The following is a 27527-nucleotide window of genomic DNA, read 5'->3' as shown; positions in this document are numbered from 1 at the left end:
AGTTGCTAACAAGTTGCTAAAAGGCCTACTTCATTTGGAGGGGACTTTAGATGTCATCATGACAAACAGGACATTTGGACAGCATTTCTCATAAAAAAAGTGGATAAGTATTCATTCACAGCGCAGATCATAATCAGCGAGCATGTTTTTAAATAAAGTTGTTTTTTAAATAAAGTTTGAGGAAGCTTGGTGGTGACGACGTTGATCCGCGACCATGGTGTGCTGTAGTCCGTTTATAGCCTACTGTTAGCTTTTTATATCTGACCACTTTATTTAGGCTTCAAAATGTACAATTGTTGTGTTAACTTGTAAAGATTATCTCGATAGAAAAAATGTGTAAGTGTCATAACCCTTTATTAAAGGTGCCATAGAATTGAAAATTGAATTTACCTTGGCATAGTTGAATAACAAGAGTTCAGTACATGGAAATGACATACAGTGAGTCTCAAACACCATTGTTTCCTCCTTCTTATATAAATCTCATTTGTTTAAATGACCTCCGAAGAACAGGCGAATCTCAACATAACGTAACAGTCGGGATCATTAATATGTACGACCCCAATATTTGCATATGCCAGCCCATGTTCAAGGCATTACACAAGGGTAGCCAGTATTAACGTCTGGATCTGTGCACAGCTGAATCATCAGACTAGGTAAGCAAGCAAGCAAGAACAATAGCGAAAAATGGCAGACGGAGCAATAATAACTGACATGATCCATGATATCATGATATTTTTAGTGATATTTGTAAATTGTGTTTGTAAATGTTTTGTTAGCATGTTGCTAATATACTGTTAAATGTGGTTAAAGTTACCATCGTTTATCACTGTATTCACAGAGACAAGACTGTCGCTATTTTCATTTTTAAACACTTGCAGTCTGTATAATTCTTAAACAACTTCATTCTTTATAAATCTCTCCAACAGTGTGTAATGTTAGCTTTAGCCCATTAGCCACGGATCATAGCCTCAAACTCATTCAGAATCAAATGTAAACATCCAAATAAATACTGTACTTACATGATCTGATGCATGCATGCAGTATGCATGACGAACATTTTGTGAAGATCCATTTTGAGGGTTATATTAGCTGTGTGAACTTTGTTTATGCAATGTATTAGAGTCGCAAGCTCGGGGGCGGGGAGCGCGAGGATTTAAAGGGGAAGCAGCCTGATAATGATGCCCCCAAAATAGGCAGTTACACAAATTAATAAAAAAAAAAAAAAAAAATCTATGGGGTATTTTGAGCTGAAGCTTCACAGACACATTCGGTGGACACCTTAGACTTATATTACATCTTGTGAAAAAGCGTTCTAGGGCACCTTTAAACACAGAGCTTATTTTTTGCGATTTTCCAAAAGTCTATGGGAAAAATATATAGGCTTTCGATCGAGGGAACCCATGCGCCGCTAACTTCCGGGTTGTTCTACAAAAACACGTCACCCCTGAGGTACTCTATTCAATCAACAACTGATGGGTAGAACCAAGTCCCAACTAGGGATGTCACGATACCAAGAATCTAGTAGTCGGTACTGATACCACCAAAAGTACACGATACTCGCTACCAAAGTCGATAAAAAAAAAAAAAGAACAATAATACTTAAACATTAACTCTTTTAATGTGTGTGTGTGTGTGTGTGTGTGTGTGTGTGTGTGTGTGTGTGTGTGTGTGTGTGTGTGTGTGTGTGTGTGTGTGTGTGTGTGTGTGTGTGTGTCATTTTTATACATATTTTAAAAAGAAATTACAATTTACAATTTTGTGTTTTTATGAGGTAATTTGTTGCAGTAGTCAGTAATAAAACAAGAATGAATAAACATTACAAGCAGTAGCATAAATAAATACAACAGAATAAAGATACAAATTAAACAATGCTGTATATTTTTTCAGGTAGGTCTAATAGTTAAGTAAAAACACCACAGAAATTGAATAATCAAATATAAAATAACTCTGCACAGTCACGTATACACTGTATAAGTTAAATAGACATTAACCCTTATTAAAGCTTTTCTTTTGTTTTTTTATTATTAATAATACAGACAGCCAGTATGAGAAAGTAGCAAGATGCAGTCACTAAGACCTAATGTGCATAACCGACTGTGCTTGTGTGAATATTTGGCAAGACGGGCATTTTGACATAAACATTCAAATACACACACAGTTATGTATAATAAGCGATAGAAATCTGACACTCACGAGAAGCGACTATGTGCGCGCGCTTTGGTTGAGAGCGCACTGACTGAAGATCGTCTCTCAGAGAGAGCGAGAGTACTTTATAGTTTAAATTCGCTTGAATTTATAAATTGGCATGATATAAAACAATGTGTGCGCTAACGTCTTGTATTGCACCGTGCAGCTCGCTTGCAGAACAAAATCAATATAGATACTATGGGTGTGAAGCCGTTTGCGTATTTTGAGAGCGAGAGAAGACGTGATTTAGTGCTGAATCACTGTTTATGAAATTACGTCTCATAGAAAGTTTTGAAATTTCTGATTTTATCTGATAATATGTTTGGGTTCAACCTACATGCTATAATGCAGAAACGTTCGGTACTATTGGTACTTACGGTACTGTAGAAAAACAAGTACCGTCAGATTTTAAAGTGTTGATACCAATTTGGTACCGAAGTATAGGTTCTCATGACATCCCTAGTCCCAACCTACATTTTTTTTTTCTCTACGTCACAATACGGAAGAAAATGTCACAACGTTTGTTTCATCGCAACTACATGCTGTGTATTATTTGACAATTCAGCATCTTTTTCAAAAGCAGGCTCTTCAAACCAAACACACCTCCTGTTCTCATGGTCCAACAGCGCCTCCTGTGACACTCTGAAGTCATCCAGCGGGGACTGGTACCGGGCCTCAAACGAGCCCTCCCGACCACGATATCCCAGGGCCTGACCCGGAGACGAGGGCAGAGGTGACATGGAGGACGTGGAGGAAACTGAGCTCGTGTCCCCCATACGCTCCCGGCCCACCTGCATGGCCACGCCAATCGCTCCTGCTGCAGAGAATGGACTCAACATCTCGCCGTTCTCATGCTGCAGAGGAAAAGAGATTGCCATTACGATACAGCATATTCATTTAGTCTAGTAAATGACGTTACTGAGGTGCGTTTCTACATACTATGATCTCATAGCCCACCCTTCCTCTGATGATGTCCATATGCACCAGCAGGGACGCCAACTCGAGATCCTCACTGTAGCTGTTTTTAAGCGGGACCGAACGGTAGCCTAAAAGACGGACAGGAGTGACATTGGTTTTTCCAAACTCAGGGCGATTACTGCAATATTCATTTCAGGGGTGACGAATCCTGCTCCAGACTTTAGCTTCAACCCCAACACACTTGCCTAGAAGTTTCTAGTGATCCTAAAGACCTTGATTAGCTGATTCAGGTTTGATCAGGATTGGTGCTAAACTCTGCAGGAGTAGGACTGGACACCCCTGATTTATTTAGAGAAGTTCCCTTTGGTCATTCATTCAGGAGCAGTACCTGTTTTGAGGCAGTTGATGGGGAACGTTGCCTGGGCAAGAAAGTTCTGGTCATTGAACATGTCGATTTCATAGACCACGAAGCGCAGAAACGCAAAAGAAGGATTGCACACGGTGAATCGGAAGGGTTTCCTGGGCCAGGTGGGGTTCAGACCGTTGTCAGCTGAGAGTAAAACAGGAAAATCGTTTTGTACGGTTGAACTCTAGATACTTACAGCTCCTTTAATCCCAGGTGATCCCACATACCCCTATAACATTTGTTCATGTCCACCTCACCTTCAGAGTCAGTCCTCTGTTTGGCGTTGTCATATTCTGCTCCACAAACTTCAATCTCGATGAGGGGGCAGACGATACCTCGACCATGTTTGGGCAGGTGGCGTGCTCCCAAAACCTTAAAACACAAAAAACGTTCAGTTTTCTTCAAATTTGGTCACTTTCAGCTTGTCGGAATTGGCAGTAGTGTAAATTTCGTTGACGAAGTATTAAATGTTTGTTGACAACGTTTTTTTTTTCCATGACTAAGACAAGACGAATGTGAGAAGACAACAACGTCATTAAACCATAATTGTGACTATATCAAAATAAAATGTAGTTAAAAATATAAAAACCTTTACCAAAATCACTATGTTTTTGTCAAATAAAAAGAGGAGACAAAATATTGCAGATTGTTTTTAACAAGCCTCTACAATCTGTCATGTTTGCGGTTGCCAGATATCAAGATTTTAAATCCTCAATCAGAGCTTTTCTATCAAAAGGACACAATTTCTGTCTGGTGTTTTACTTAAAGGGAACCTATAATGCCCCTTTAACAAGATGTAATATAAGTCTCTGGTGTCCCAGAATGTGTCTGTGAAGTTTCAGCTAAAAATACCCCACGGATCATTTATTATAGCTTGTCAAATTTGCCTCTATTTGGGTGTGAGCAAAAACACACCGTTTTTGTGTGTGTCCTTTAAATGCAAATGAGCTGCTGCTCCCTGCCCGCTTTCCAGAAGAGGGCGGAGCTTTAACAGCTCATGCTTCGGTTGCTCAACAACAACAAAGCTGGAGAATCTCACGCAGCCAAAATGAGTATTGTCAGTAACGGTGTTCAGCCTTACATCGTTCAAACCAAAGTCGGACGCTGATGGAGAGACTCAGGAAGAAGTTACAACTTTTAGAATGAAACTGGACGTTTCTGAATGGTTAGTGGATAAATTTATCGTAACTTTGCAGATGTTGTTTATGCTCTAACAGGAACATTACACACTAACTAAAGTTAAAAAAAGTGAAATAATAATCAATTACTCCTTTAATCTTTGCAATCTGGCAACCATGCGTACGCACTCTCTCTGAAAAACAAGTAAGCTGGAGTTCAGCGATCTCCATTTGATATATTCTGCTTAAATGAAAGTGTCATTCACTCAGTGTTCCTTCACTTGTGCTGTTTGCTGTAACTAAATCTGCGATCAAACATTCTCAGTGATGAACGGTAATAAATCTAAACATGGATCTCGACTAAACTGTGATTGTAGTTGCTGAATAAATGCACTTGTGCAACCTCTGTGTGGCAATACAAAGTCTTTTTTTGCTGTTGCTTTAATAGAACTATTAAAATAGTTTTAATTTTTGAGAGAATTTTCTTGTTTTCATAATATAGACAGAGAGTGTTAATTTATATGATAAATAGCCAATAATAAATCAGGAAAATAGATGAGGTGAAATAAACCGTACGTATGAGACAACATTCTCTTGATTTCATAGCTGAAAGTGCAATAATTCTGGTAAATATAAAACTAAATTTCTTTTTTATAATTACAGTTTTGAGCAAAATAATCATTTTTTTCAATTTATCCATTACAAAGCATGAATTTTTTCATTCACTAAAACACTAAACTTAAAACTTGACTGAATAAAAACAGGACAAGGTTGACTAAACATGATAAAAACTAAAAAGTACATTTGACACAAGATTAAGACTAAATTTAAAAATAGCTGACAAAATTAACACTAATTGGCAGATAACCCATGTGCACTTGGTCTGAAAACTGGTTGCTTTTAACATGTTGCCATTCTATGGTGACATTGCGTAAAAGTAATGAAAATAAAATCCCCTAGCCACATTTGTATGGCACTTCTAAAGATTTAGTCTTAGTGTGTCCTATAGTGCGGCAGGGCATTTGTACCTCTATGCTCAGCGTGATCGGCTCCACTCCTCTCAGAGAGTGCCGGTCAAAAGGATCAAAGTTGTCATCTCTCATGATTGGCGGCTGCAGCACATAACCGCTCCTGCCGTTCAACATGAAGAGCGCTTGATTCATCTGCATCGGCTTATCTACAGAGAGATGATTACACTGTTAGATGACAGGACTGATGCCCCTTTTCCACCAAGTCAGTTTGAGTGCTGGTTCAGAGCCAGAGCCTAGTTTCAAATCAGTTCTTTGTCTTTCGACACCCAAAGCACCAGCTCCAAACCAGGAAAAGTGCTTCAGAAGTAGCACCAAAACATTGCTGGTCTAAAAGTAAGAACCACTTGCATCAGGGGCTGGGTTACCATGATCAACAAGACAAACAGAAACTTGTGACCGCCATTTTTGAAATAGCACCCAAAATCGATGGACGCGATTTAGCCGAAACAACAGTGGTCCGTGGAGGACACAAACTGCCTCCTTGCACTCTGGTCCTCGGAGAGTAAATTGGAGGGAGCTTCACGGACGAAACCAGTGTTAAAGCAAATTCATAGTGAGATGGGATTCAGAGTGAGAACACGTTGGATTCGCAGTGTTTGGATGCCAATGTAGGTTTGCAAAGCCATGAATATCAATAGTAAAGCAACGTCCACCATTGTTGATGGTGTGTTTGTGTTTGGCACTGACGCACTAGCATTGCTGGGAAAGATGAGACGTATACACTATACAGTGACATAAGATCTGGCTCTGTGGTGGCTCTCTAGCCTGTGGAAAGGCAAATTGGTTCTTGGAACCAACTCTAAACCGACAATAGCACTGGCTCTGAACTAGCACACGGTTCATGCTGGTGGAAAAAGGGTATGAGAGAAGGAATCATGGCCCTGTACTCACCTGCGGTCTGGAAGTTAAGGGCCACTAGCTGACTGCCACAAAGCCACATGGGTAACGGGTCATAGTTGGATGAGTCCAGGCGCTGACCGCGCGGGTAGATACGAGAGAGTTGTAGCCGATTGTACTGCAGAAACTTCTTTCCTTTGATGCGGTTCACATACTTCTCTGCTTTGGTCTCGGGAAACGAGGACATGTCTCGGAAACAGGCCCGCTCCGTCCCAATTTCTGTAAGAGATAGAAGATGCCAGGGTTTATGTTAAGGAGTTACTTGGTTTTGTATATTAAAGCAGTGTTTCCCAACTTGAAACCGCATTATTCCCCATGAACCGCATTATTAGACCATTTTCTAAGGCTGCACGATGTATTAAAACCATACTATAGCATATTGCTATTGTGAAATCACATAGACTGCAAGTCAATTAAATAAATATATGCTCTGTGGGTTTAATATAAACACACACATCTGTGTAGGTTACGTTCGTCTCAGAGTGGCTCTGTTCACAATAAATGCTGCTCCACATGAACTGTTATCATTTACATGCATGGAGCGTGTCTTTTAACAGCAGATGGTGCTCTAGGCTAGTTTTTAACCACACGCTCAAATGCTCGCGAAGAAGAGTGCTCGTGCATTCGGCCTGAATCTGAGAATGTACTTGCACCTCAGAATGCTTTTATGACGCGAGATTAATGTAAACGGCGCACTGCAAACACACTTGTAATTGGCTTCAACCTTTTTGAACTTTCTGAGTGATTACGAGTATGGCTGTTTCTAAAGCACACAGTGCCATCTGCTGTTAAAAACTAAGCTCAGAATCGATTGGAGAGAGAATCACGATGCATTCGGAAAATCTCAGAATCTATCCAGAATCATTTCTCGATTGAAGTGGAGTCAGCGCTACGGCCGATTACAAAAAACTCACATTAACATGCCAATATACTAAACTTAACTTTGACTTTAGTATAGGTCAAATTTATCTTTTACAATATCTGTAAAAAAAAGTAAGTAAAAATTAAAAAAAAAATTATTCCAGAGATGTTGGAAAACATCCTGAAGTCAAAACACCTTCAATAACAATAGTTGGTATGATTTAAAAAATGGTATCTAACTATATAGTGGCAGAAGCAGAATCAGGTCAAGTTTCAAGTAAAATGCATTCACAGTAATTTTATGCCAATATAAATATTATGCAACATGATGAATATGATTTGATTTGAAAACAGTTTATTTGGCTATTAGGTTTCCCACAGAGCATCTTGTTAGACTAATCGTGTAACCCCTAATTGACAGTAAGAAAGCATTAAAACAGTTTTAATAGCTCAGATTTAAACATAAGTGCAGAATGATTATTTCCATAAATCAGTTCAAACTGTCAATTTTATTGACTCAGACTCAATGATTTATTATCACTCAAAAATGTTCATGGAAGCCTCTGTCTGCCATTAACATGTATTAATAAAAAAAAAAAAAAAACTATATGCAAGTAAACATTGGTGTTTATTGCTATGTATTGTAATATTTTGTGCATATTAAAAATAATATAGTATTAATTTAGTGAGAAGTTAATTATTTAATTAGTGTCAGCTTTGCACTATTTTATCTTTATTGTACAATGTTTGTATTGGTCAGGATTATTAAAACCAATTATACTCTTAGTTTATCAATTGTTTTTTTTTTTTTTTCTTCAAACAGAGGACAACTAGATTTAATATTCTGAACAAACAACCGTTGTAAAATGAGGTTTAAAAAAAATGAAAAATGAGAGATTTTAAATATATGACCCAGTCCTAAGTGTTAAAAAGTACATTAGGCCAGTGTTATTTTAGTATCACTGATATACTATTATAGTTTTTGTTAATACTTTAAATTAGATTTAATCTTTTTATTTTCTGTTTCATTTTATTTTAAGTAATTTTATAATTGTATTAATTCTATTAGTTTTTTTTTGTATTTTATTTTAGTCAATGTTTTATTTATTATTCCAAGAAATTATTTTATTATTATTATTATTGTTTTATTTAACGATAATAACCCTGTTTAGGACATGATATGACATGAGCTGGAGAATCACTTTCCACGAGGCATCGATAAGTCTGAATTTGAAAAGTGTTGGACGTCTTACTGTCTTCATCAAAGGGAACAGGGCGGCAGTAGATGACAAGGTCCGACAGCTCTAAAGCAATCTTCTTTCTTCTTTCCATCATTTTACCCTCCTCAATCTGAAGGAGAACAATCGTTACTCATATCAAACACATTCACACAGTCTATGGGAAAAGCAAAAAAATAATAATTTTAGATCAACTTGACCACATGATTTCCAAGCACAAGTTTGTTCTAGCATCAAAGATAGCTCAGAGATTTAGTAACAGGTGGTCACGGTCAGTTACTGTATTACTGGAGGAGGAGGAGGAGATAAGGCGCGTACGGCAGGACGGACCTTAGCTTCAGAGGTCATGGTGACCTCTCGAATCTTCACCACCCAGTCCTTCAGCTCCTCCTGTGAACTAGCGGCAATGTCCAGAACTGGGCCGGTACGGGGCGAAGCAACGAGGACCAAAGAGAAGACAAACTGTCTACTGCCCTTCCCTTCTGGTCTGACCACTACAGCAGAGACAAGATACACATGCAAATATTTCAAGTCAACATGAAACAGCATTTTACTCCTGCAATCTATATATTTCTTAATTAAACAGAATATTAGACAAGGGGAAAATGGATTAGCATCACTTAATTTTATTCATCAGGAATTGGTGAATCAACTGAATTTATGGTCAAAAAAAGTCTCTATATGGCAGGTGATTGAAGGGGAGAGGATGAAAATAATAGGTTTTAGTCAGCTGAAAATGAAATTTGTTATAGAAGTGCAGTAAGTTCGTTTTGATCAAAGATTATGAAGACCAACATTCTCTCTTTTTGGAATAAATAACATGCACTGTTGATCCCTGCACAATAAAACCAGGAATATGTTAAAAAAGGAAATGGTGTCAATTGTGTCACATTAATTTCTAGAAGTTAGATAGAGCATTCAGTGCTACTGCACAATAAACCGCAAGTGTGTGCTGCATCCAAAGTAGGGCTAATCCAGCGCTAGGCTAACCCTAAATGCAGGACTGCCAAAGTTAACCTGTTAACTTAAACCTGTTTGATATCACTGCGTTAAAGAGGACCTATTATGCCAATTTTCAAAAGGTGTAATACAAGTCACTGGTGTCCCCAGAATGTGTCTGAAGTTTCAGGTCAAAATACCCCACAGATCATTTATTACAGCTTGTCGAATTTGTACATCGTTTTTGTGTACGTTCCTTTAAATGCAAATGAGCTGCTACTCCCGGCCCACTTTCCAGAAGAGGGCGGAGCTTTAACAGCTCACGTGTCAGTTGCTCAACAACAAAGCTGGAGAATCTCACGCAGCCAAAATGAGGATGGTCAGTAACGGTGTTCAGACTTACATTGTTCAAACCGGAGTTGACACTGATGGAGAGATTCAGGAAGAAGTTACAACTTTTAGAATGAAATTGGATGTTTCTGAAGAATGATTAGTAGATAAATTTACGTAGTTGCTGTGGAGTTGATTCCACAGCAACTACATACATATACTACATACATACACACAGAATCTACTTCCTGCTTCGCTACTGTTCGGACGCTCTTGCTTACAGCTCCGCGCTTTGCTCTATTGCTTTTTTATTTTATCTCCTAATTTTAACTACAGCAAATCAGCACAGTGCTCAAACGACAAATCTTGGCACCAACAAACTTTTTAACTGGAAGAATTGCTACAAAAAATTTTTATCCAACCAGCCTCCCACTGATGGCAGCCATCAGCTTACATTCCGGAGAAGAGAAACAGCTGCCTACATCCAAAAGGATTAGAAATAATATGCCTCCTCTGGTTGAAGAATCTACCTGCTGCACAAACTGCCACAGACTTCTACAAAGGATTGCAGTTCTTGAAACAAAGTTACTTGCGGGACTACCAAACCAGACGGAACACACAACAGAGCTTCGTCATGGATGTCCTCAGCACACAGTCGGTGAGTCCCATGAATCTAATGCCACTAAACAGACCATACTGAGTGCCGAAACTGATCAACATACTAATCAATGGCACAAACAGGGAGCGAGACCCAAAGGCACTCGAGACATCAGATTGTCACGAGTATCACATATTGCAGTAGCATCCTCTACCCCAAACACTAGCTCCCTACCACCGCCAATACATCTGGAGAACAGATTTGAAGTGTTAATGAATGTGGGTAAGGAATCTCCAGACATGATGAATGTGGGTAAGGAATCCCCAAACATGATCGGACACAGATCAAATCAGCCAGCAGCTAACACCGATGCTAACTGCCACTCAAGCAGCTGAGCCCAGGACTCTGATAGTGGGTGACTATTATCAGAAACATTAGCAGCAGGGATACAACTACATGCTGCCTTCCACAAGCAACAGTTTCTGATGTAAACAGGGAACTTAAGAGCATTCTGATGAAATATAAAACTGCAAATCGACTAATCATCCATGTGGGGAAGAATTATATTCGGAAGGAGCAGTCAGAACTCCTTAAAAGGGATTTCAATGAACTTTTTGAAATGCTTAGAAGACTAAAAGTTCAGTCGTTCATCAGTGGACCACTCCCAGCAAGAGGAACAAATAGATTTACACAGGTTGCTTGGACTTAACACCATGGCTGCAAAAAACCTGCAACTTACAGGGACTGAATTTCATCGACAACTTCAATCTTTTCTGGAGTCAGAGACAAATGTTCACTCATGATGGCCTGCACCCAAACAAACTGGGCTCAAGAGTGCTAAAGGACAATATCTACTTCTGCCTCCATCATCCTTCAGCAGTGTGTGCAAATACACTCAACCTGAATGGCACAAACACACCTGGACAGAGTACAACTGACCACAGGACTTCATTTCAGCACCTGAATGGACATGCGGCTGACACATCCCACAAGGTCAATGATAACACCACGCAGCCACAACAACCACTGCTCATGGACACAATCCTGACTGAGCCCTGCCCACAGAACTCACCAAGAGACAGTGACGTGTTAGAACTGCTCCAAGATTCAGCACCCAAGGACGACTTTCGGGAAAACAGCCAGGGAAGCCAGGACAACATATTACAGCCTCCGGTAACACCAGAGCAACAGCCCCTCTCACCGGACACGTTATCCCTCTCTCCAGCATCCCCTCTTCTGTGCTTCTCAGAGAAAATGGAGGAACTGGTGTATGCTGGAACCAAACTCTCCCACTCTTTTGCTGCGAGCCCCCAGATATCAACAAAAAACCGACCCCCGAAACCACCAAAGCCTTTGGGCCCAGCTCGACCTCCCCCTCCTCCTGCGAGAGCTCTTCGGCCCCTGCCACAATGCCCAGGGCCCTCACCCTCCTCCATCTGTTCTAGGTGAACCAAAAACAACCGATAACAGCTCTCAGTGATGTGTGTCGGGTCTCCGCCATGATAACAGTGACTTTATCAAATGTTTAGAGAACAAGTGGGAACCAAGTGTGCCGGTTGCTTTCTCTATTTCGGTTTTATTACGTGATAGAAAGCCTAAGGCCTTCTCAAACCGTTTGGCAAACCCATTTAATCTGCTACCTATTACACGTCAAACTAAGATTACTGTAGAGACAGAAAGTAAGACTGTTAAGTTAGCACTTTTAAACATCCGTTCACTTAAAAATAAATCACTTCTAGTCAAACAACCTAGATTTTATGCTTCTAAATGAAACATGGCTTGAAGACAGTTGCAGTTCAACAATCCTGAATGAAACAGCCCCTCCTAATTTTACTTTTATGAGTGTCTGCAGAGCTGTTAGGAGAGGTGGAGGTGTAGCTGCTCTATTTAAAGAGGTCTATCAATGCAAGCAAGTGTCATTTGGTGATTACTTGTCTTTTGAATACTTGGGTATTGTGTTAAAAGGTGCTCCTCGCATTCTACTTATAATTATTTACAGGCCAAATACTCTCCAGCCTTTGTTGAGGACTTTACATTACTGTTATCAGCAATTTCCTCAGAGTTTGACTGTTTTTCTATTAGTGGGGATTTTAACATCCACATAGAAAATGCAGAATCCAATATGGCAAAAGAAATCCTAAACGTTTTGAATACTTTTGATCTGACTCAGCATGTACTTGGACCTACACACAATCGTGGACACACTCTAGATTTAATTATTAGTAAGGGTCTAAACATTTCATCCATTGTCATTAAGGGTGTAGCGCTATTTGATCATTTCTGTATTTTCTTTGATATATTGATCTCTCTGACTGTTGAAGTTAGATCTATCTCGGTCAAAAAGTGATGCATAAATGAGAATACTTGTGCACTGTTTATGAAGGCTATATCTTTAACACCAAGCATATCTGCAGACTCTGTTGATTTTCTCCTTGATTCTTTTAACTCAAAAGTACAGAATGTTATTGATAACATTGCTCCTGTGAAAGTCAGGAAGAAGAGTGGCAGACAAAAAGCACTGTGGAGAAACTCAACAGCAGTGCAAAATATGAAAAGACAATGCAGAAAAGCTGAGCGCATTTTGGCGAAAAGACAAAACTTGAAATCCACTATAACATTTATAAAGATAACCTTCATGATTTCAATGTGGAACTAGGCAAAGGTAGACAGACCTTATTCTCAAATATTATAAACAGAAACTTAAACAACACCCGCACTCTTTTTGCTACTGTAGAGAGACTAACAACCCCCCCCCAAGTCAGATTCCCAGTGAAATGCTCTCAGACAGCAAATGCTGTGAATTTGCTTCCTCCTTCTCTGAGAAAATTAATAATATCAGAAAGGCAATCAGCATATCCTTGAGCTGCACTGGGGTCAAACAGATCAGATCACAACCTCAGAAATTAGCTATTATGTCTGTTTTTGAAGCAATTGATGGCAAAATTTTGGAAGAAACAGTACAGCACCTTAAAACATCTACCTGCGCCCTTGACACACTTCCCACATCTTTTTTCAAAAGTGTGTTTAACTGTTTAGAAGCAGATCTCCTAGAAGTAGTAAATGCCTCACTTCTCTCTGGGAATTTTCCAAAATCCCAGAAAACTGCAGTTGTTAAGCCCCTCCTGAAAAAGAGCAATCTGGATAACATCATATTGAGCAACTACAGACCAATCTCAAATCTTCCTTTCATAGGCAAGTTCATTGAAAAAGTTGTTTTCAATCAGCTCTTAAACTTGAATGGATACTTTGACAACTTTCAATCTGGTTTCCGACCGCATCACCGCACCGAGACAGCACTCATAAAGATAATAAATGATATTCGCCTAAACACAGATTCAGGTAAATTATCAGTGCTGGTTCTACTCGACCTCAGTGCTGTGTTTGACACTGTCAATCACAACATACTTCTTGACAGGCTGGAAAACTGGGTTGGGCTTTCTGGGATGGTCCTTAAATGGTTCAGGTCATACTTAGAAGGGAGAGGTTATTATGTGAGTATCGGTGACCATAAGTCTGAGTGGACATCCATGACATGCGGAGTCCCTCAAGGTTCAATACTTGCACCCCTCCTGTTCAACCTATATATGCTGCCACTGAGCCAAATAATGAGAAAGAACCAAATTGCATATCACCGCTATGCAGATGACACCCAAATTTACCTAGCCCTATCACCTAACGACTACAGCCCCATTGACTCCTTGTGCCAGTGCATTGATGAAATTAAAAATTGGATGTGCCTAAACTTCCTTCAGTTAAACAAAGACAAAACTGAAATCATTGCGTTTGGAAACAAAGATGAAGTTCTCAAAGTGAACATGTATGTTCACTCTAGTGGTCAAACAACTAAAAATCAAGTCAGGAATCTTGGTGTGATTTTGGAGTCAGACCTGAGTTTCACTAGCCATATAAAGAGAAGTAACTAAATCAGCATATTATCATCTCAAAAATATTGCAAGAATTAGATGCTTTGTCTCCAGTCAAGACTTAGAGAAACTTGTTCATGCTTTCATCACCAGCAGGGTGGATTATTGTAATGGGCTCCTCACTAGCGTTCCCAAAAAGACCATAAGACAGCTGCAGCTCGTATAGAATGCTGCTGCCAGGATTCTGAGCAGAACCAGAAAACATGAACACATCACACCAGTCTCCAGGTCCTTGCACTGGCTTCCAGTTGCATTTAGAATTGATTTTAAAGTACTGTTACTTGTTTATAAATCACTCAGTGGCCTAGGACCTCAATACATTGCAGATATGCTCATAGAATATAAACCTAACAGATCACTCAGATCATCAGGATCAAGTCATTTAGAAATACCAAGGGTTCACTGAAAGCAAGGAGAGTCTGCTTTTAGCCGTTACGCCAGCCACAGCTGGAACCAGCTTCCAGAAGATATCAGGTGTGCTCCAACAGTAGCCACATTCAAATCCAGACTCAAAACATATATTTTTATCTATGCATTTGCTGATTGAGCACTGTGCTACGTCCAAACTGTTTTTGCATTTTATTTGATACGTATTATCTTTTTATTCTTTTAATTCCTTTTCCTGTTTTTATTTCATTTTCAATGTATTTTATATCTTTTATGTATCATCTTGTTATTTCTGACTTTTAATGCATTTTAAATATTGCTGTCTGGTTGAAGGAGCTGGGAGAATTAGGAAGAAAGCATTTGTGATTAGGTTTAAATTTGGGGGACAAACCATGGGGAAATTTGAGCTGTGGTGCATGGTTAAGATATCTCTGGATTACAGTCAGGACACTTTCCAAAGGGGGAAATTTCCAAAGGGGAAATTTGAACTGCGTTGCATAGATTTCTCCGGAAGGGGGATTAGGGCTGTGTGGCGCAGTTTGAGGTGTCTTGGCAAAAGGGGAGATTGAAACTTTGTTTATCAGTTTGAAGTGCCTTAACAGGTAGCAGTCCTGTCGTGTGAGGAAGATCCGTTTAGATCCACTCTGACGGACAACAACAACAACAACAACAACAACAACAACAACAACAACAACAACAAAAAACTCCCTAAGACCTCCAAGCTCATCCATCCAGATAGCAAAATTCTCTGTTTTTACTGTTATTTCTATTCCTTATGTTCTATTTTTATTATTCTTCTTTATGTAAAGCACTTTGAATTACCATTGTGTATGAAATGTGCTATACAAATAAAATTGCCTTGCCTTGATTCAACTCATCGACTAGCATGTGCCGTCATTTTAATCTTTTGTGCAAATCCAGCATTGAATTGACCCTCATTTATGAAGCAGTCCGGCGTAAAATGATGGCATGATAACAACACTCTACTACAACAACTCTTCCTCTTCTCTAAGCAGCTCAACAGAGACATATCCAGCTGCAGACGCAGCACCACAGTTTCAGAACCGCAGCCACAGAACGGAAGTGAGGGGCGGGGCTTAACAGTCATATTTGCGCTACCCATACATGCCATTTTCTTTTGTTAAATATAAGTTGTTTTTACATGGATTTTGATCGGATCGATGTCTACAGTATTTAACAACAATACTTTTAAATAAAGATATTTTTCTGTTCATATAGGAGTGATGGCCTAATATGCATAAGATATCATGATGTACAATGGTGTGTCTCAATCAGCTCTCTAGAGTTTTAATTACCATGTTAATGGGTCGCGTGATCGTGGCTTTCTTTCAATACAAACTGTGCTCACAGAAAAGCAAAAGACGCTGCGATTTTGTTAAGGCATGCGTCTTTTCCGCGTGCAACTAATTTGTAAAAAACTGAACAATTACTTTTAACCATATAATTTTGAAAATATATTAATAAATGTGTAACCATATAGTAAAATGTCTCCCTTGACTCCCGTGATATTATTTCCGTATGTTCATGTTGTGAACTTGTGACAAATAGTATAAAGACACAGAGGTATGGGCATTTAATGTCAAAATATAGGCCTACATGTATTTAATCATTGCAAATCCTTGAAAAAGTGAAACATACATTTAAGCCAATAAGGCATTTAACAACAGAAGGTGTATACGGTGATGATATTTCTGTCATGATGTGGTGAACAAATTTATATTTATATATTTATATTAAGTGTTTATCTGCTACAGGCTATTGAATCATTTACATTTTTCCATTTAAAGATTTTTGTGCATTTGTCAAAGATATTTATCGTGTTAATATTAAATAAATATTAATTAATAAGACTTATTCATTTTGTTTTCATTTCTGCAGAAATGCCATGATATGGGCTTATAATTTTTAAGTGTTTTAAGATGATTATTTGTTGTTTGCTTGTTTTTATTTTATTATGAGCAGTTTAAATGTGTTTTAACCCTATTATTTTAGAAATGTTTTTTAAATATCCTATTTGTTTTCATACAGAGAAACACACGTTTCACTTGTTCAAGGCTTTTTTTAAATGGCTATTTTTATTTGACATTAAATAGCCTACGTTACATAATCTAAGTATTATTTGTAACAATTTGAACATGACAAAAATAATACGATCAAATATACAGTCAAATGTTACACATTTATTAATATATGTTTGATTATTAATATATGTTTTATTGGGCCTATATGAACAGAAAAATGACTTTAATTAAAAGTATTGCTGTTAAATACTGTAGACATCGATCCAATCAAAATCCATGTAAAAACAACTTGTATTTAACAAAAGAAAATGGCATGTATGGGTAGCGCAAATATGACTGTTAAGCCCCGCCCCTCACTTCCGCTCTGTGTCTGCGGTTCTGAAACTGCGTTCTCAAACTGTGGTACTGCGGGTCTGCAGCTGGATAGTATTGGCTCAACATGGCCTCGCCCCCTTTGTTGCGCATTCCCAGGGGCAGAGTTCATGCCAATTTTAGGGTTAGTAATGTCACCAACCAAAAGAAGCTCGTTGTAGTCCCTACCAGCCTTTTGTTGTAGTCCTAAAAAAGCATTTTCCTATAAAAAGAAAATATCTCCCTTTGCATTGAACGTTGAGCATTGTAATTTTGCTTTTGTTGTTTATGCTCAAACAGCAACATTACACACTAACTAAAGTTAAAAAAGTGAAATCATAATCAAGGACCCCTTTAAAAAGGTACACTATGTAATTTTTTTTTTGTCAAAAATGAACTTTAAAATGTCAATACATCATAAATCCTTCTTTCAAAATGTTTTTGTCTTACCCTGATTCACTATGGTAAGCCTTTAATAAGTGTTTATATTTTAGACCTGACAGGATGGTTTTTGTGGGAAATTGCGTACATGCGTCTTGTGTCATATCCATAAATAGAGAAAAGTTTCTCCAGCTACTTTGTGTATGGTGTGGGAGTGACAGAGGTTAGTTGTCACAATGAGCGAGAAAGGTTTACATGGAGCAGCTAAATCCTGAATCTCCGGGGATTCAGCCATTTTAAACAAACGCAGAACAGAGGAGAGTCTGCTTGCAAAAAGAGAGTGTGACAGAACTCGTAATAAAACCAGAATCAACATTGGCCTGGCTTTTCAGAGATGCTGAGAACTTTGAAATGTTGTAAAAGCGATGCAGACATGATGGTGTTCTAACAGAGTTCATTGTAAAGCACTATCTATTGTGAAGGCTCATTTCATGGTTGTAGTAGTGCTGTGCTTATTCTCAAGGAAGTACTGTGTCTATTAATGGGTAAAGCTACAGTAACGTCTTCAGCTTGAGATGCTTTCTAAGCTGAGATCTAAGCTGGTTATATCTCTTAAGCCTAGTAGTGAATGCTTTTTGAGAACCATATTCATCCCCATAATAATAGCCAAAGCACAACCAAAACAATGTTCTTCCGCAAAATACATGGCGTTTTGTTTTTTAACTGCTAGAGGGCCAAAAGTAACCTTTAAATTAAACCACAGTTAAAACATTTATCTAATTATACATTAAAAACTAGAGAACTTTTACTTTAAAACTTTAACAGACTGAATGCATTAAAGTCACCATGAAATCAAAATCAACAATGCTTTTTTTATGGAATATTGCATTATTATTAATGATTTATATGTGCACATGATTTATTATTTTTTTTAAAAGAATATGTGCCTCATAATCTTGAACCAAAATAACTTCCCCTCCCTCTTGCAGCAACATCTCTTTTCTGATGACGAGGGCGGGGCAACCCGTCGCTCACATGAGATCCACCAATAGCAAACCACAACCATCAAATCAATTACACACACAAAATCAAGTCCATTTGTTCTTGTTCCAGAAGCCATTACTCTCGGTTATACATCACAACAGGGAAGAAAACACTATCACAACTTCCATTTCATGCAGACACTAAATCTGGAAGAAAACTATATATATATATATATATATATATATATCACATATACACACACACACACATTCTCTTTGTAAGGGCCTCAAACAGGGATCTGATGATGAGTGTGTATCAGGGAAGAGGAACACACACACACACACACACACACACACACACACACACACTCACCGATCTGACAGGAAGACACGTCCACACTTCCTCTCAGGAGATCTCCCAGAGGACTGTTCTCTGTGGCCTGCTGAGAGAGAGAAAAAGGGTAAAAGGTCGGAGCACAGAGCGGTGCGAGGAGCTCTGACATAACAGAACAACAACAAACACAAACACGCGTCTGACTGGAGTACAAACTGAACTCACAGATCTGTCAGGCTCCACGGCTGTCGGGCTGATTTCCTCAACGTAATTCGCAGGGAACCACAGTTGCTTCTTGCCACCGCAGTCTCCCTTCCACCTGTGTGGAGAACAGAAATAGACACGTTTATTTTCAGGGTTTGTCTGTTGTGAACTAAATCAACACTGAATGAGAGAAACGGCCCAGACAGGCTTCAAAAACAAAAAGCAGGTAAAATAGGCTTTGGCAAGTAAATGAGACTTTCTGGTTAGTTAGATATTAATGTTTTAGAAATTCAGATACATGACATAGACATCAATATTAAAAAAACAACAACAAAAAAAACAATGTCAGGGCTCAACAATCAGTGTTGTGGGTAAACACGTGTTACATAATCAGATTACTTTTTTCAAGTAACGAGTAAAGTAATGCATTAGTTTTAAATATGACACAAAATATCTGAGTTACATTTTCAAATAAGTAATGCAAGTAACTTTGTTTTCTCATTTATTGACTGACAGCTCTCCTGTCTCCATGTTGACAGAAACAAACGGTGCTTTCCAAACGGGATATATCGCCCTCCGAAGGGCACTTCGGAGTGAAAATAATCATGGCCGCCATATTGAAGGGTCGTTCCAAACTGAAGTGCTCAAAACTGGCCACTTCAAAGGGTCACTTCTAAGGATTTCGAAGGGTACAACTGATGGACACTTCAGGCCCCCATGATCCTTTGCACAGGGAAGTTGTTTGGCATCACAGAATGGGTACAGTAGGTTAGGAGTTCGAGTTTACCTATAAATGTACACTACCGTTCAAAAGTTTGGGTTCAGTAAGATTTTTTTATGTTTTAAAAGAAGTATCTTCTGCTCACCAAGCCTGCATTTATTTGATTAAAAATACAAACAATAACAGTAATATTGTGAAATCTTATTCCAATTTAAAACAGCTGTTTTCTATGTCAATATACAGTATCATCACAGATCATGTGACACTGAAGACTGAAGTAATGATGCTGAAAATTCAACTTTGATCACAGGAATAAATTACACTTTACTGTATATTGACATAGAAAACAGCTGTTTTAAGTTGGAATAATATTTCACAATATTACTGTTTTTGTTTGTATTTTTAATCAAATAAATGCAGGCTTGGCGAGCAGAAGATACTTGTTTTAAAACATTAAAAAATCTTACTGACCCCAAACTTTTGAACGGTAGTGTATGTATAGTATTTTTCTACACCATGTAATAATTATACGAGTTAGATTTGGTACGTAATTATGGTCGAAACGACATTGTACTTAAACAAAAATACTTTACAGCTCCCTTTATCAGTCCATTCAAATGTTTAAAATACATAGACACACTATACATGGTGCGATAAACCAAAAATAAATAAATAAACTAACGTTAAACAAAGGGCGCAGCTTGCACAATCTACTCCTCTTTGATTGTCTCGTTAAGATGACGCGAAGTGCGTTCCAAAAGAATAGTTTTTTTGACCCCTACACCCTTCACTGCTTCGAAGCTCTCCTCTGAAGGGATTAGGGCATAGGGATGCACCCTTCTGAATGGAACGCAGGGAAAGAGTATAGAACCCAAGAGGCAACACTTTGATACTTTTTTGCTAACAGCCACTAGATGGCACTCCGGTAGCGCGGCCACCATTATGGGGTGAAAATACTAACTGGACCATTGAATCCTTCACATCTTACACACCCAAGATCGGCAAATTTCACTGCCAAATCAGAAGCGCAAAAGAACATTTTTCAAATTAAATCATCAGTAAATTGTATGGCTCCTACAGTAAATGTTTTATTGTCTTATTTATGTTATATTTTACCAGTTGTGGAATCCAACCATTCAACCATCTGAGGTAACATAGTTAGCCTACTTTGAGTATTTCCATTTTATGCAACTTTACACATTTATTATTAGTCAATTAATAATTAATACATTTAAGATCATCACTATTTTTTTAAGAGAAGGCAGACTAGGGAATGTTGCGACTGATGTCACTGCCATTACACAATAGGCTGAGAGGTGAGCACATGATTAAGTTAGCCGTTATGCTTTCTCCAACGGTAAGAGATACAGACCCTCTTATCTCCCTATAATATACTATCTCTGGATACTGGTCGAAGTATACTCGGGGCTTAAGAATTACAGCACAGCTGAAAGGTTTGTTTGAGCAGCGCCCTCTACTGTACAGGCGTGAAGTTGCATTTCATTCACCCTGAGGCTTATTCAGTTCACTTTTGGTGTGAAAGGGCCTTTACATTTGCCAAAAATAGATTTTTTGTTGTTGTTAAAAAAAACAACAAAAACAAACAAGCACAGCCCAGAAGCAAGTACAGTAACACATTACTTTCCATAAAAAGTAACTAAGAAGCACAATTTACTTTTTTTAGAGAGTAACACAATATTGTAATGCATTACTTTTAAAGGTCCCGTTCTTCGTGATCCCATGTTTCAAACTTTAGTTAGTGTGTAATGTTGTTGTTAGAGTATAAATAAAATCTGTAAAATTTTAAAGCTCAAAGTTCAATGCCAAGCGAGATATTTTATTTAACAGAAGTCGCCTACATCGAACGGCCAGTTTGGACTACATCCCTCTACTTCCTTCTTTAATGACGTCACTAAAACAGTTTTTTGACTAACCTCCGCCCACAGGAATACACAAGAGTTGCGTTTGTAGAGTGTGTTTGTCGCCATGTCGTCGAAACGCTGTTATTTTCATCCCGCAGTCCAATCACCGGGTCTGATTCCGGCTCAAATTGATAGGGTAAAATTAAAGACATGTTACAATAACACTGAGCGCGTGCATCTCCACGTTATGGTAAGAGGCGTGACCTTTCCGGGCAAGGTTTGCTCTGGGTTTGCTCAGAGAGCCATAGGGTTTGCTAAGCTGCTGTCGAATCACAACACAGGAACCGCTGGCACAATCAACCCGTTTTTATGACAGTGGAAACAGCGGTATACAGATAAGTAAATTATGTGAAAAATACTGTGTTTTTTTACACGCGAAACATGAACACATGTTATATTGCACACTATAAACACAATCAAAGCTTCAAAAAACCACGAAAAACGGGACCTTTAAAAGTAACTTTTCCCATGTTCTGTTTATTCATGAGCTGCAGTTTTGTCATCTGCAGCTAAAAATGGATTATGATTGGCTGTCAATGTTTTTATTGTTCATCAGCTGGAAAAAATCATTCTGAATCCACTATCATTATCATTATAGTTCTGGTTTGGACTTCACTATTCTCACAGAATCAGAATGATTGTTAAAAATCATCGGTGTATAGTTATAGTTGTCACAGAGAAACAATATCACTGGAATCACTTTCAGAATGATTTTTTCAGCTGATAAAAACACTGACAACCAATCAGAATCCATCCTGCTTTAAAGAGCTCAAGCATTTAAAGTGACAGGTGAAAAAAAACTGTAGCGCACACTTCTAATAAACAGAACAATATCATCCGCTGGTGTGGACGCTAATATAGTTATCGTTACAGTTATCATTCATGGAGAGAACGGGTCTTAAATCTCAGGTCAGCCGTTAGACCGTTAGTTTAGACCTTACCTACCTTATTTAGTAACATTATTTATCAGAGTGAAAGTATCACTTCTGTACTCTATAAATAATGTATCATTCTGGTCTTCCTGCCCCTTGAGTTTCCCACTATATTTTTATATACTGTCTGCTACACCTTGTTCTTGTAAAGCCAAGTGCAAACTTAAAGGGGTGGTATAATGCCAATTTTACAAGATGTAAAATAAGTCTCTGATGTCCCCAGAGTGTGTATGTGCAGTTTTAGCTCAAAATACCCTACACATCATTTTTTATAGCATGTTAAATTTGTCACTTTTTGAGGGTGAGCAAAAACGCTCCGTTTTTGTGTGTATCCCTTTAAATGCACATGAGCTGCTGCTCTCAAAAGGGGGTGGAGTTTCAGGAGCTCGTGTTAGCGCTTAGCAGCGCCTCACATTACCTCAAGCAGACTCACTGAAAATGTCAGAAACTGTTGCTGCTGAAATCACTTGACTTTGGCACTCTGTACAACTGATTCGAAACAAAAGATTCGTAAAGCTTTGAAGCAGTGTTTTGAAATCGGCCATCACTAGATATTGTTGAAAAGTTGTTATTTTGTTTTTTGGGCACACAGAAAGTATTCTCGTCGCTTTACAATATTAAGGTTGAACCACTGTAGTCACATGAACTGTTTTAAATATGTTTTGAGTACCTTTCTGGATCTTGAGAGGTTCTGTGATATTGCTGGCAATGGAGGCCTCACCGAGCCAACGGATTTTATCAAAAATATCTTAATTTGTGTTCTGAAGATGAACAAAGGTCTTACAGGTGTGGAACGATATGAGGGTGAGTAATTAATGACAGAATTAAAATTTTTGGGTGAACTAACCCTTTAACCAGAACACAATTTTTAAAATAAAATGTTGTGGTGCTTTTTACATGCTGAACTGGCAGCTGCATTTAGATATAGTCTCGTACTCACCAGCCTCCTTCCTGTTTGTCCACATTTTGAATGATGGCATTCTTATTGAAGGAAAGTTCATCATCTCGCTGGGCTTTGTATTCATACATGGCTCGTACTGTACACTGCTCACACACACACACACAGGGATGTCAGACACTAAGCCAAACATGATGACAAACATTTTCTACATGCAGCTAGAGAGCGGAGTTACCTTAAACGTGGGCATTTGATTGGCTTCCACATAAAATCCAGGGTTACGGCCCTCATACAGAGATCCATAATCAGGCTCCTGCACACAGACACACAGAGGAAGAGCCTTCACTTCAACAACAATCCACCCAAAAACCGCCTGAACAAAATGATCAGTTAATTCTTGAACATAAAGAGAAACGTACAGATGCACTCAAGAATATAGTATCTCAAAATAAATTTTAGCACTCAATGCAAACAGCCTGAACTGCCATTATCTGTTCATTTTCTATCTTAAAGATCCACTGATGTGCCTTGGAAAGCTCAGCTTTATTCAGTGTTGACGTAATTTCCAATGAAACAGGGGATATATATATATATATATATATATATATATATATATATATATATATATATATATATATATATATATATATAGAAGCTCCTCCCCTTTTTTAAAAATAGCGTTTTGCCTAGATCACAGCTTGGCCAGAGCCGTTGAACTCCTAAAGCCCAATTTTACCTCATAATCTCTAACCGTTTTTCCTCAATATTGCTTTAAAAATATAGCATTGTTTGTAGAATTCAAATGCGTCCTAAAGTTTTGTGGTCTGCGCCAACTTGCACATATGATCCGCTCTGTGCTCTTGTGCTCTGGACCAGAGCAGACTGTGCTCACAATGCGGCGGTTCACGTGACACTAAGGCCCCTAGTTGACTGATATAAATCTGTACACTACAGTACGTCTACACTTATCCCAGGTACATTTGAAAACGCATCTTTTTTCTCTGCGTTTTGTCCTTCATCCACACTAAGAAGGAATTTTTGTCCTTTCAAAATGGAGCTTTTTGAAGACGCTCTCTGACATGGATAAATTCGAAAACGTTGTTTTCTGTTGTAGTGTGGACTAGGGTTGGGCGATGTCCCCTAAATTGGCAGTTGACGATGTTTACAGTAAAACATCGTGATGGACGATGATATCGTCGGGTGTGTGTGTGTGTGGGGGGGGGGGTATTTTAATTTTTCGTTATTATATAATTATTATTCATTATTTTACTTTATTACTTTATCCCTTTGACGCGTACGATCGGTACAATCACACCGGTGTGATTAGAACGTTCAGTGCAGTGCATCACGTGATCAATTGCCAAATTCAAATGTTCGTGTGCGCTTTGGCTGGCGCTAAACCAGAGATGGACGCGCGCAGCACTTTTCATATATCACAAATATGCAGTGTTTTCAACCACATAATGTTTATTTTAGGTTTCGGATGTTTAAATACATAAGATGTTGTGAATCCAACAGAACCTGCGGCACAAACTAACATGGCGACGCCCATAACGTGTATAGCTCAACTAACGCAATCATTATAAAGTTGTTTAAACAGCAAAACACATCCACTTTCACATATTTGACAATCGGAATATCAGATATTTCATGTTATAGTTAACAAATTAGTGAATATTTTGAATAAAAAAGGAAAACTGAAATAAAAGCAGATCATCAGTCATACAGCGCTGCGGTGTGTGACTGACATGACAAGCGATGATGCGTCACCATGGAAACAATAAAGTGATACGTTCTAAATAACGGTCGCCTTGAAAAACTCACGCTGGGGGGTCAGCCAGAATATTTTAAAGGTGCCCTAGAATCAGAATTTGAATTTACCTCGGCATAGTTGAATAACAAGAGTTCAGTACATGGAAAAGACATACATTGAGTTTCAAACCCCATTGTTTCCTCCTTCTTATGTAAATCTCATTTGTTTAAAAGACTTCCGGAAAACACTCGGATCTCAACATAACACCGACTGTTACGTAACAGTCGGGATCATTAATATGTATGACCCCAATATTTGCATAATGCCAGCCCATTCGACGCATTAGACAAGAAAGGCAGTATTAACGGCTGGATCTGTGCACAGACAAGGTAAGCAAGCAAGAACAGCGAAAAATGGCAGATGGAGCAATAATAACTGACATGATCCATGATAGCATGATATTTTTAGTGATATTTGTAAATTGTCTTTCTAAATGTTTCATTAGCATGTTGCTAATATACTGTTAAATGTGGTTAAATTTACCATCGTTTCTTACTGTATTCACGGAGACGAGAGTCGTTGCTATTTTCATTTTTAAACACTTTCAGTCTGTATAATGCATAAACAACTTCATTCTTTATAAATCTCTCCAACAGTGTGTAATGTTAGCTTTAGCCACAGAGCATAGCCTCAAACTCACACAGAATCAAACGTAACCATCTAAATAAATACTTTACTCACATAATTCGAAGCATGCATACAGCATGCATGACGAACATCTTGTAAAGATCCATTTGAGGGTTATATTAGCTGTGTGAACTTTGTAAATGCACTGTAATATAGTCGAGAGCTTGTGTGGCAGATGGAGCGTGCTCTTAAAGGGGCCATGCTGAAAAAATCAGTGCATAGTTAATGATGCCCCAAAATAGGCAGCTAAAAAAATTAATTAAAAAAAATCTATGGGGTATTTTGAGCTGAAACTTCACAGACACATTCAGGGGACACCTAGGACTTATATTACATCTTGTAAAAAAAAACAATCTAGGGCACCTTTAAACTTAAGTGCGAAAGGGTTATTTTATTTCCCAACTAATGACTCATCCGGGCATGTGAGGGGAATAAAAGGGGCGGGGCGGGGGCGTGGCATCACGGATGGTGTCTCTCCATCGTGATGTCGGTCATCGTCCATCGGCACAACCCTAGTGTGGACTGTGAAAATTGAGGTATTTGAAAACTTACACGTTTAGTCATATGACACATATTGTACCAATAGATATCCATTTTTATAGTGGTATGTATTATTCACTTTCAGTGTTGCTAAAGATCTTCACATTACAGTTCTGCAAATGACAGAAAATTTACCCTCAATTGCGTTTTAGACCATATAATAAGTGTTGATTGAGTGTGAATGCACAAGTCAGTGGCGAGATATTTTGTTAACGATTTGATCGTGCCAGAAGAATAGCGTGAGAATTTTAAGATGTCTGTCTCTCGGCATCATCTCAGTGAGCTTTTATTACGCTTTACGCATGTGCAGTATACGTCTTCCAGCATTTCAGTGTGGGCGTAAAACGTTTGGAAAAGCTAGTGTGGATGGAAACCGTTTTGAAATGAAAACGGCATTTTCAAATTAGTGTAGACATAGACTACGACTCCTGGAATTTGCATAAAACCAGGCAATCCCATTAGAGCTTGGGATTTCAGCCACATCTTGGCATTTCTGTGTGCATCAGACTGTAGGTGTGCAACCTGAGACTTGCAGCAGGCCTACATTTTTTCTCTGGATACTAATTATAGGCTAACTGTTGCAGCTTTCAGAGGAACTTAAATGCACCGGTCACAAAGCAGAAGGAAGTTAACTCAAATTGGGTGCTTCTCAGTCAGAAAATCTAATTTTAACAGTACCCACACTGAGCAAATGACTCAGGTAAGAGGTACATCAAGATTTCGGTATGCATGCTGTCAGATCGCCTACATGCGTTGTTAAGTCCAGATTTTGAGTTTATACACACGAGTAGCACCAGGGAGTGCTTTAAATTAATTATCAAGTTAGTTCTCTTGGTTATCAGCTTAGATATTCCATACTGGTGCATCCGTAAAGTGACAGTTCACCAAAAATGTCTGTCGCCCTGCCTTCATGTCAATGACTATATATATACACTCGTCTTCTGTG

At 38.5% G+C, this 27527-nt stretch overlaps 1 protein-coding gene across 6 annotated transcripts in view; it reads right to left on the bottom strand.

The window, feature by feature from the left end:
• Window positions 1–27527, bottom strand: part of plcg1 (phospholipase C, gamma 1) — a 65914-nt gene that overhangs the window by 2290 nt on the left and 36097 nt on the right. Inside the window, exons 21-32 of one of the 6 annotated variants that reach the window (XM_048178358.1) lie at window positions 23837–23914; window positions 23644–23747; window positions 19150–19243; window positions 18964–19033; window positions 8975–9150; window positions 8672–8768; window positions 6552–6776; window positions 5658–5806; window positions 3769–3883; window positions 3494–3655; window positions 3145–3233; window positions 2791–3041 (exon numbers count right to left, since the gene is read on the bottom strand). In XM_048178358.1, coding sequence (XP_048034315.1) covers window positions 2791–3041; window positions 3145–3233; window positions 3494–3655; window positions 3769–3883; window positions 5658–5806; window positions 6552–6776; window positions 8672–8768; window positions 8975–9150; window positions 18964–19033; window positions 19150–19243; window positions 23644–23747; window positions 23837–23914 — 1610 coding nt within the window. Of the gene's footprint in view, window positions 1–2790; window positions 3042–3126; window positions 3234–3493; window positions 3656–3768; window positions 3884–5657; window positions 5807–6551; window positions 6777–8671; window positions 8769–8974; window positions 9151–18963; window positions 19034–19149; window positions 19244–23643; window positions 23748–23836; window positions 23915–27527 lie in introns of all 6 variants that reach the window. The other 5 variants (XM_048178353.1, XM_048178355.1, XM_048178359.1 and 2 more) reach the window with 5 other exon arrangements.

The sequence above is a fragment of the Megalobrama amblycephala genome, linkage group LG24 (assembly GCF_018812025.1).
Source record: "Megalobrama amblycephala isolate DHTTF-2021 linkage group LG24, ASM1881202v1, whole genome shotgun sequence".
NCBI classification, from domain to species: Eukaryota; Metazoa; Chordata; class Actinopteri; order Cypriniformes; family Xenocyprididae; genus Megalobrama; species Megalobrama amblycephala.
This window is presented reverse-complemented; position numbering and strand designations above follow the sequence as displayed.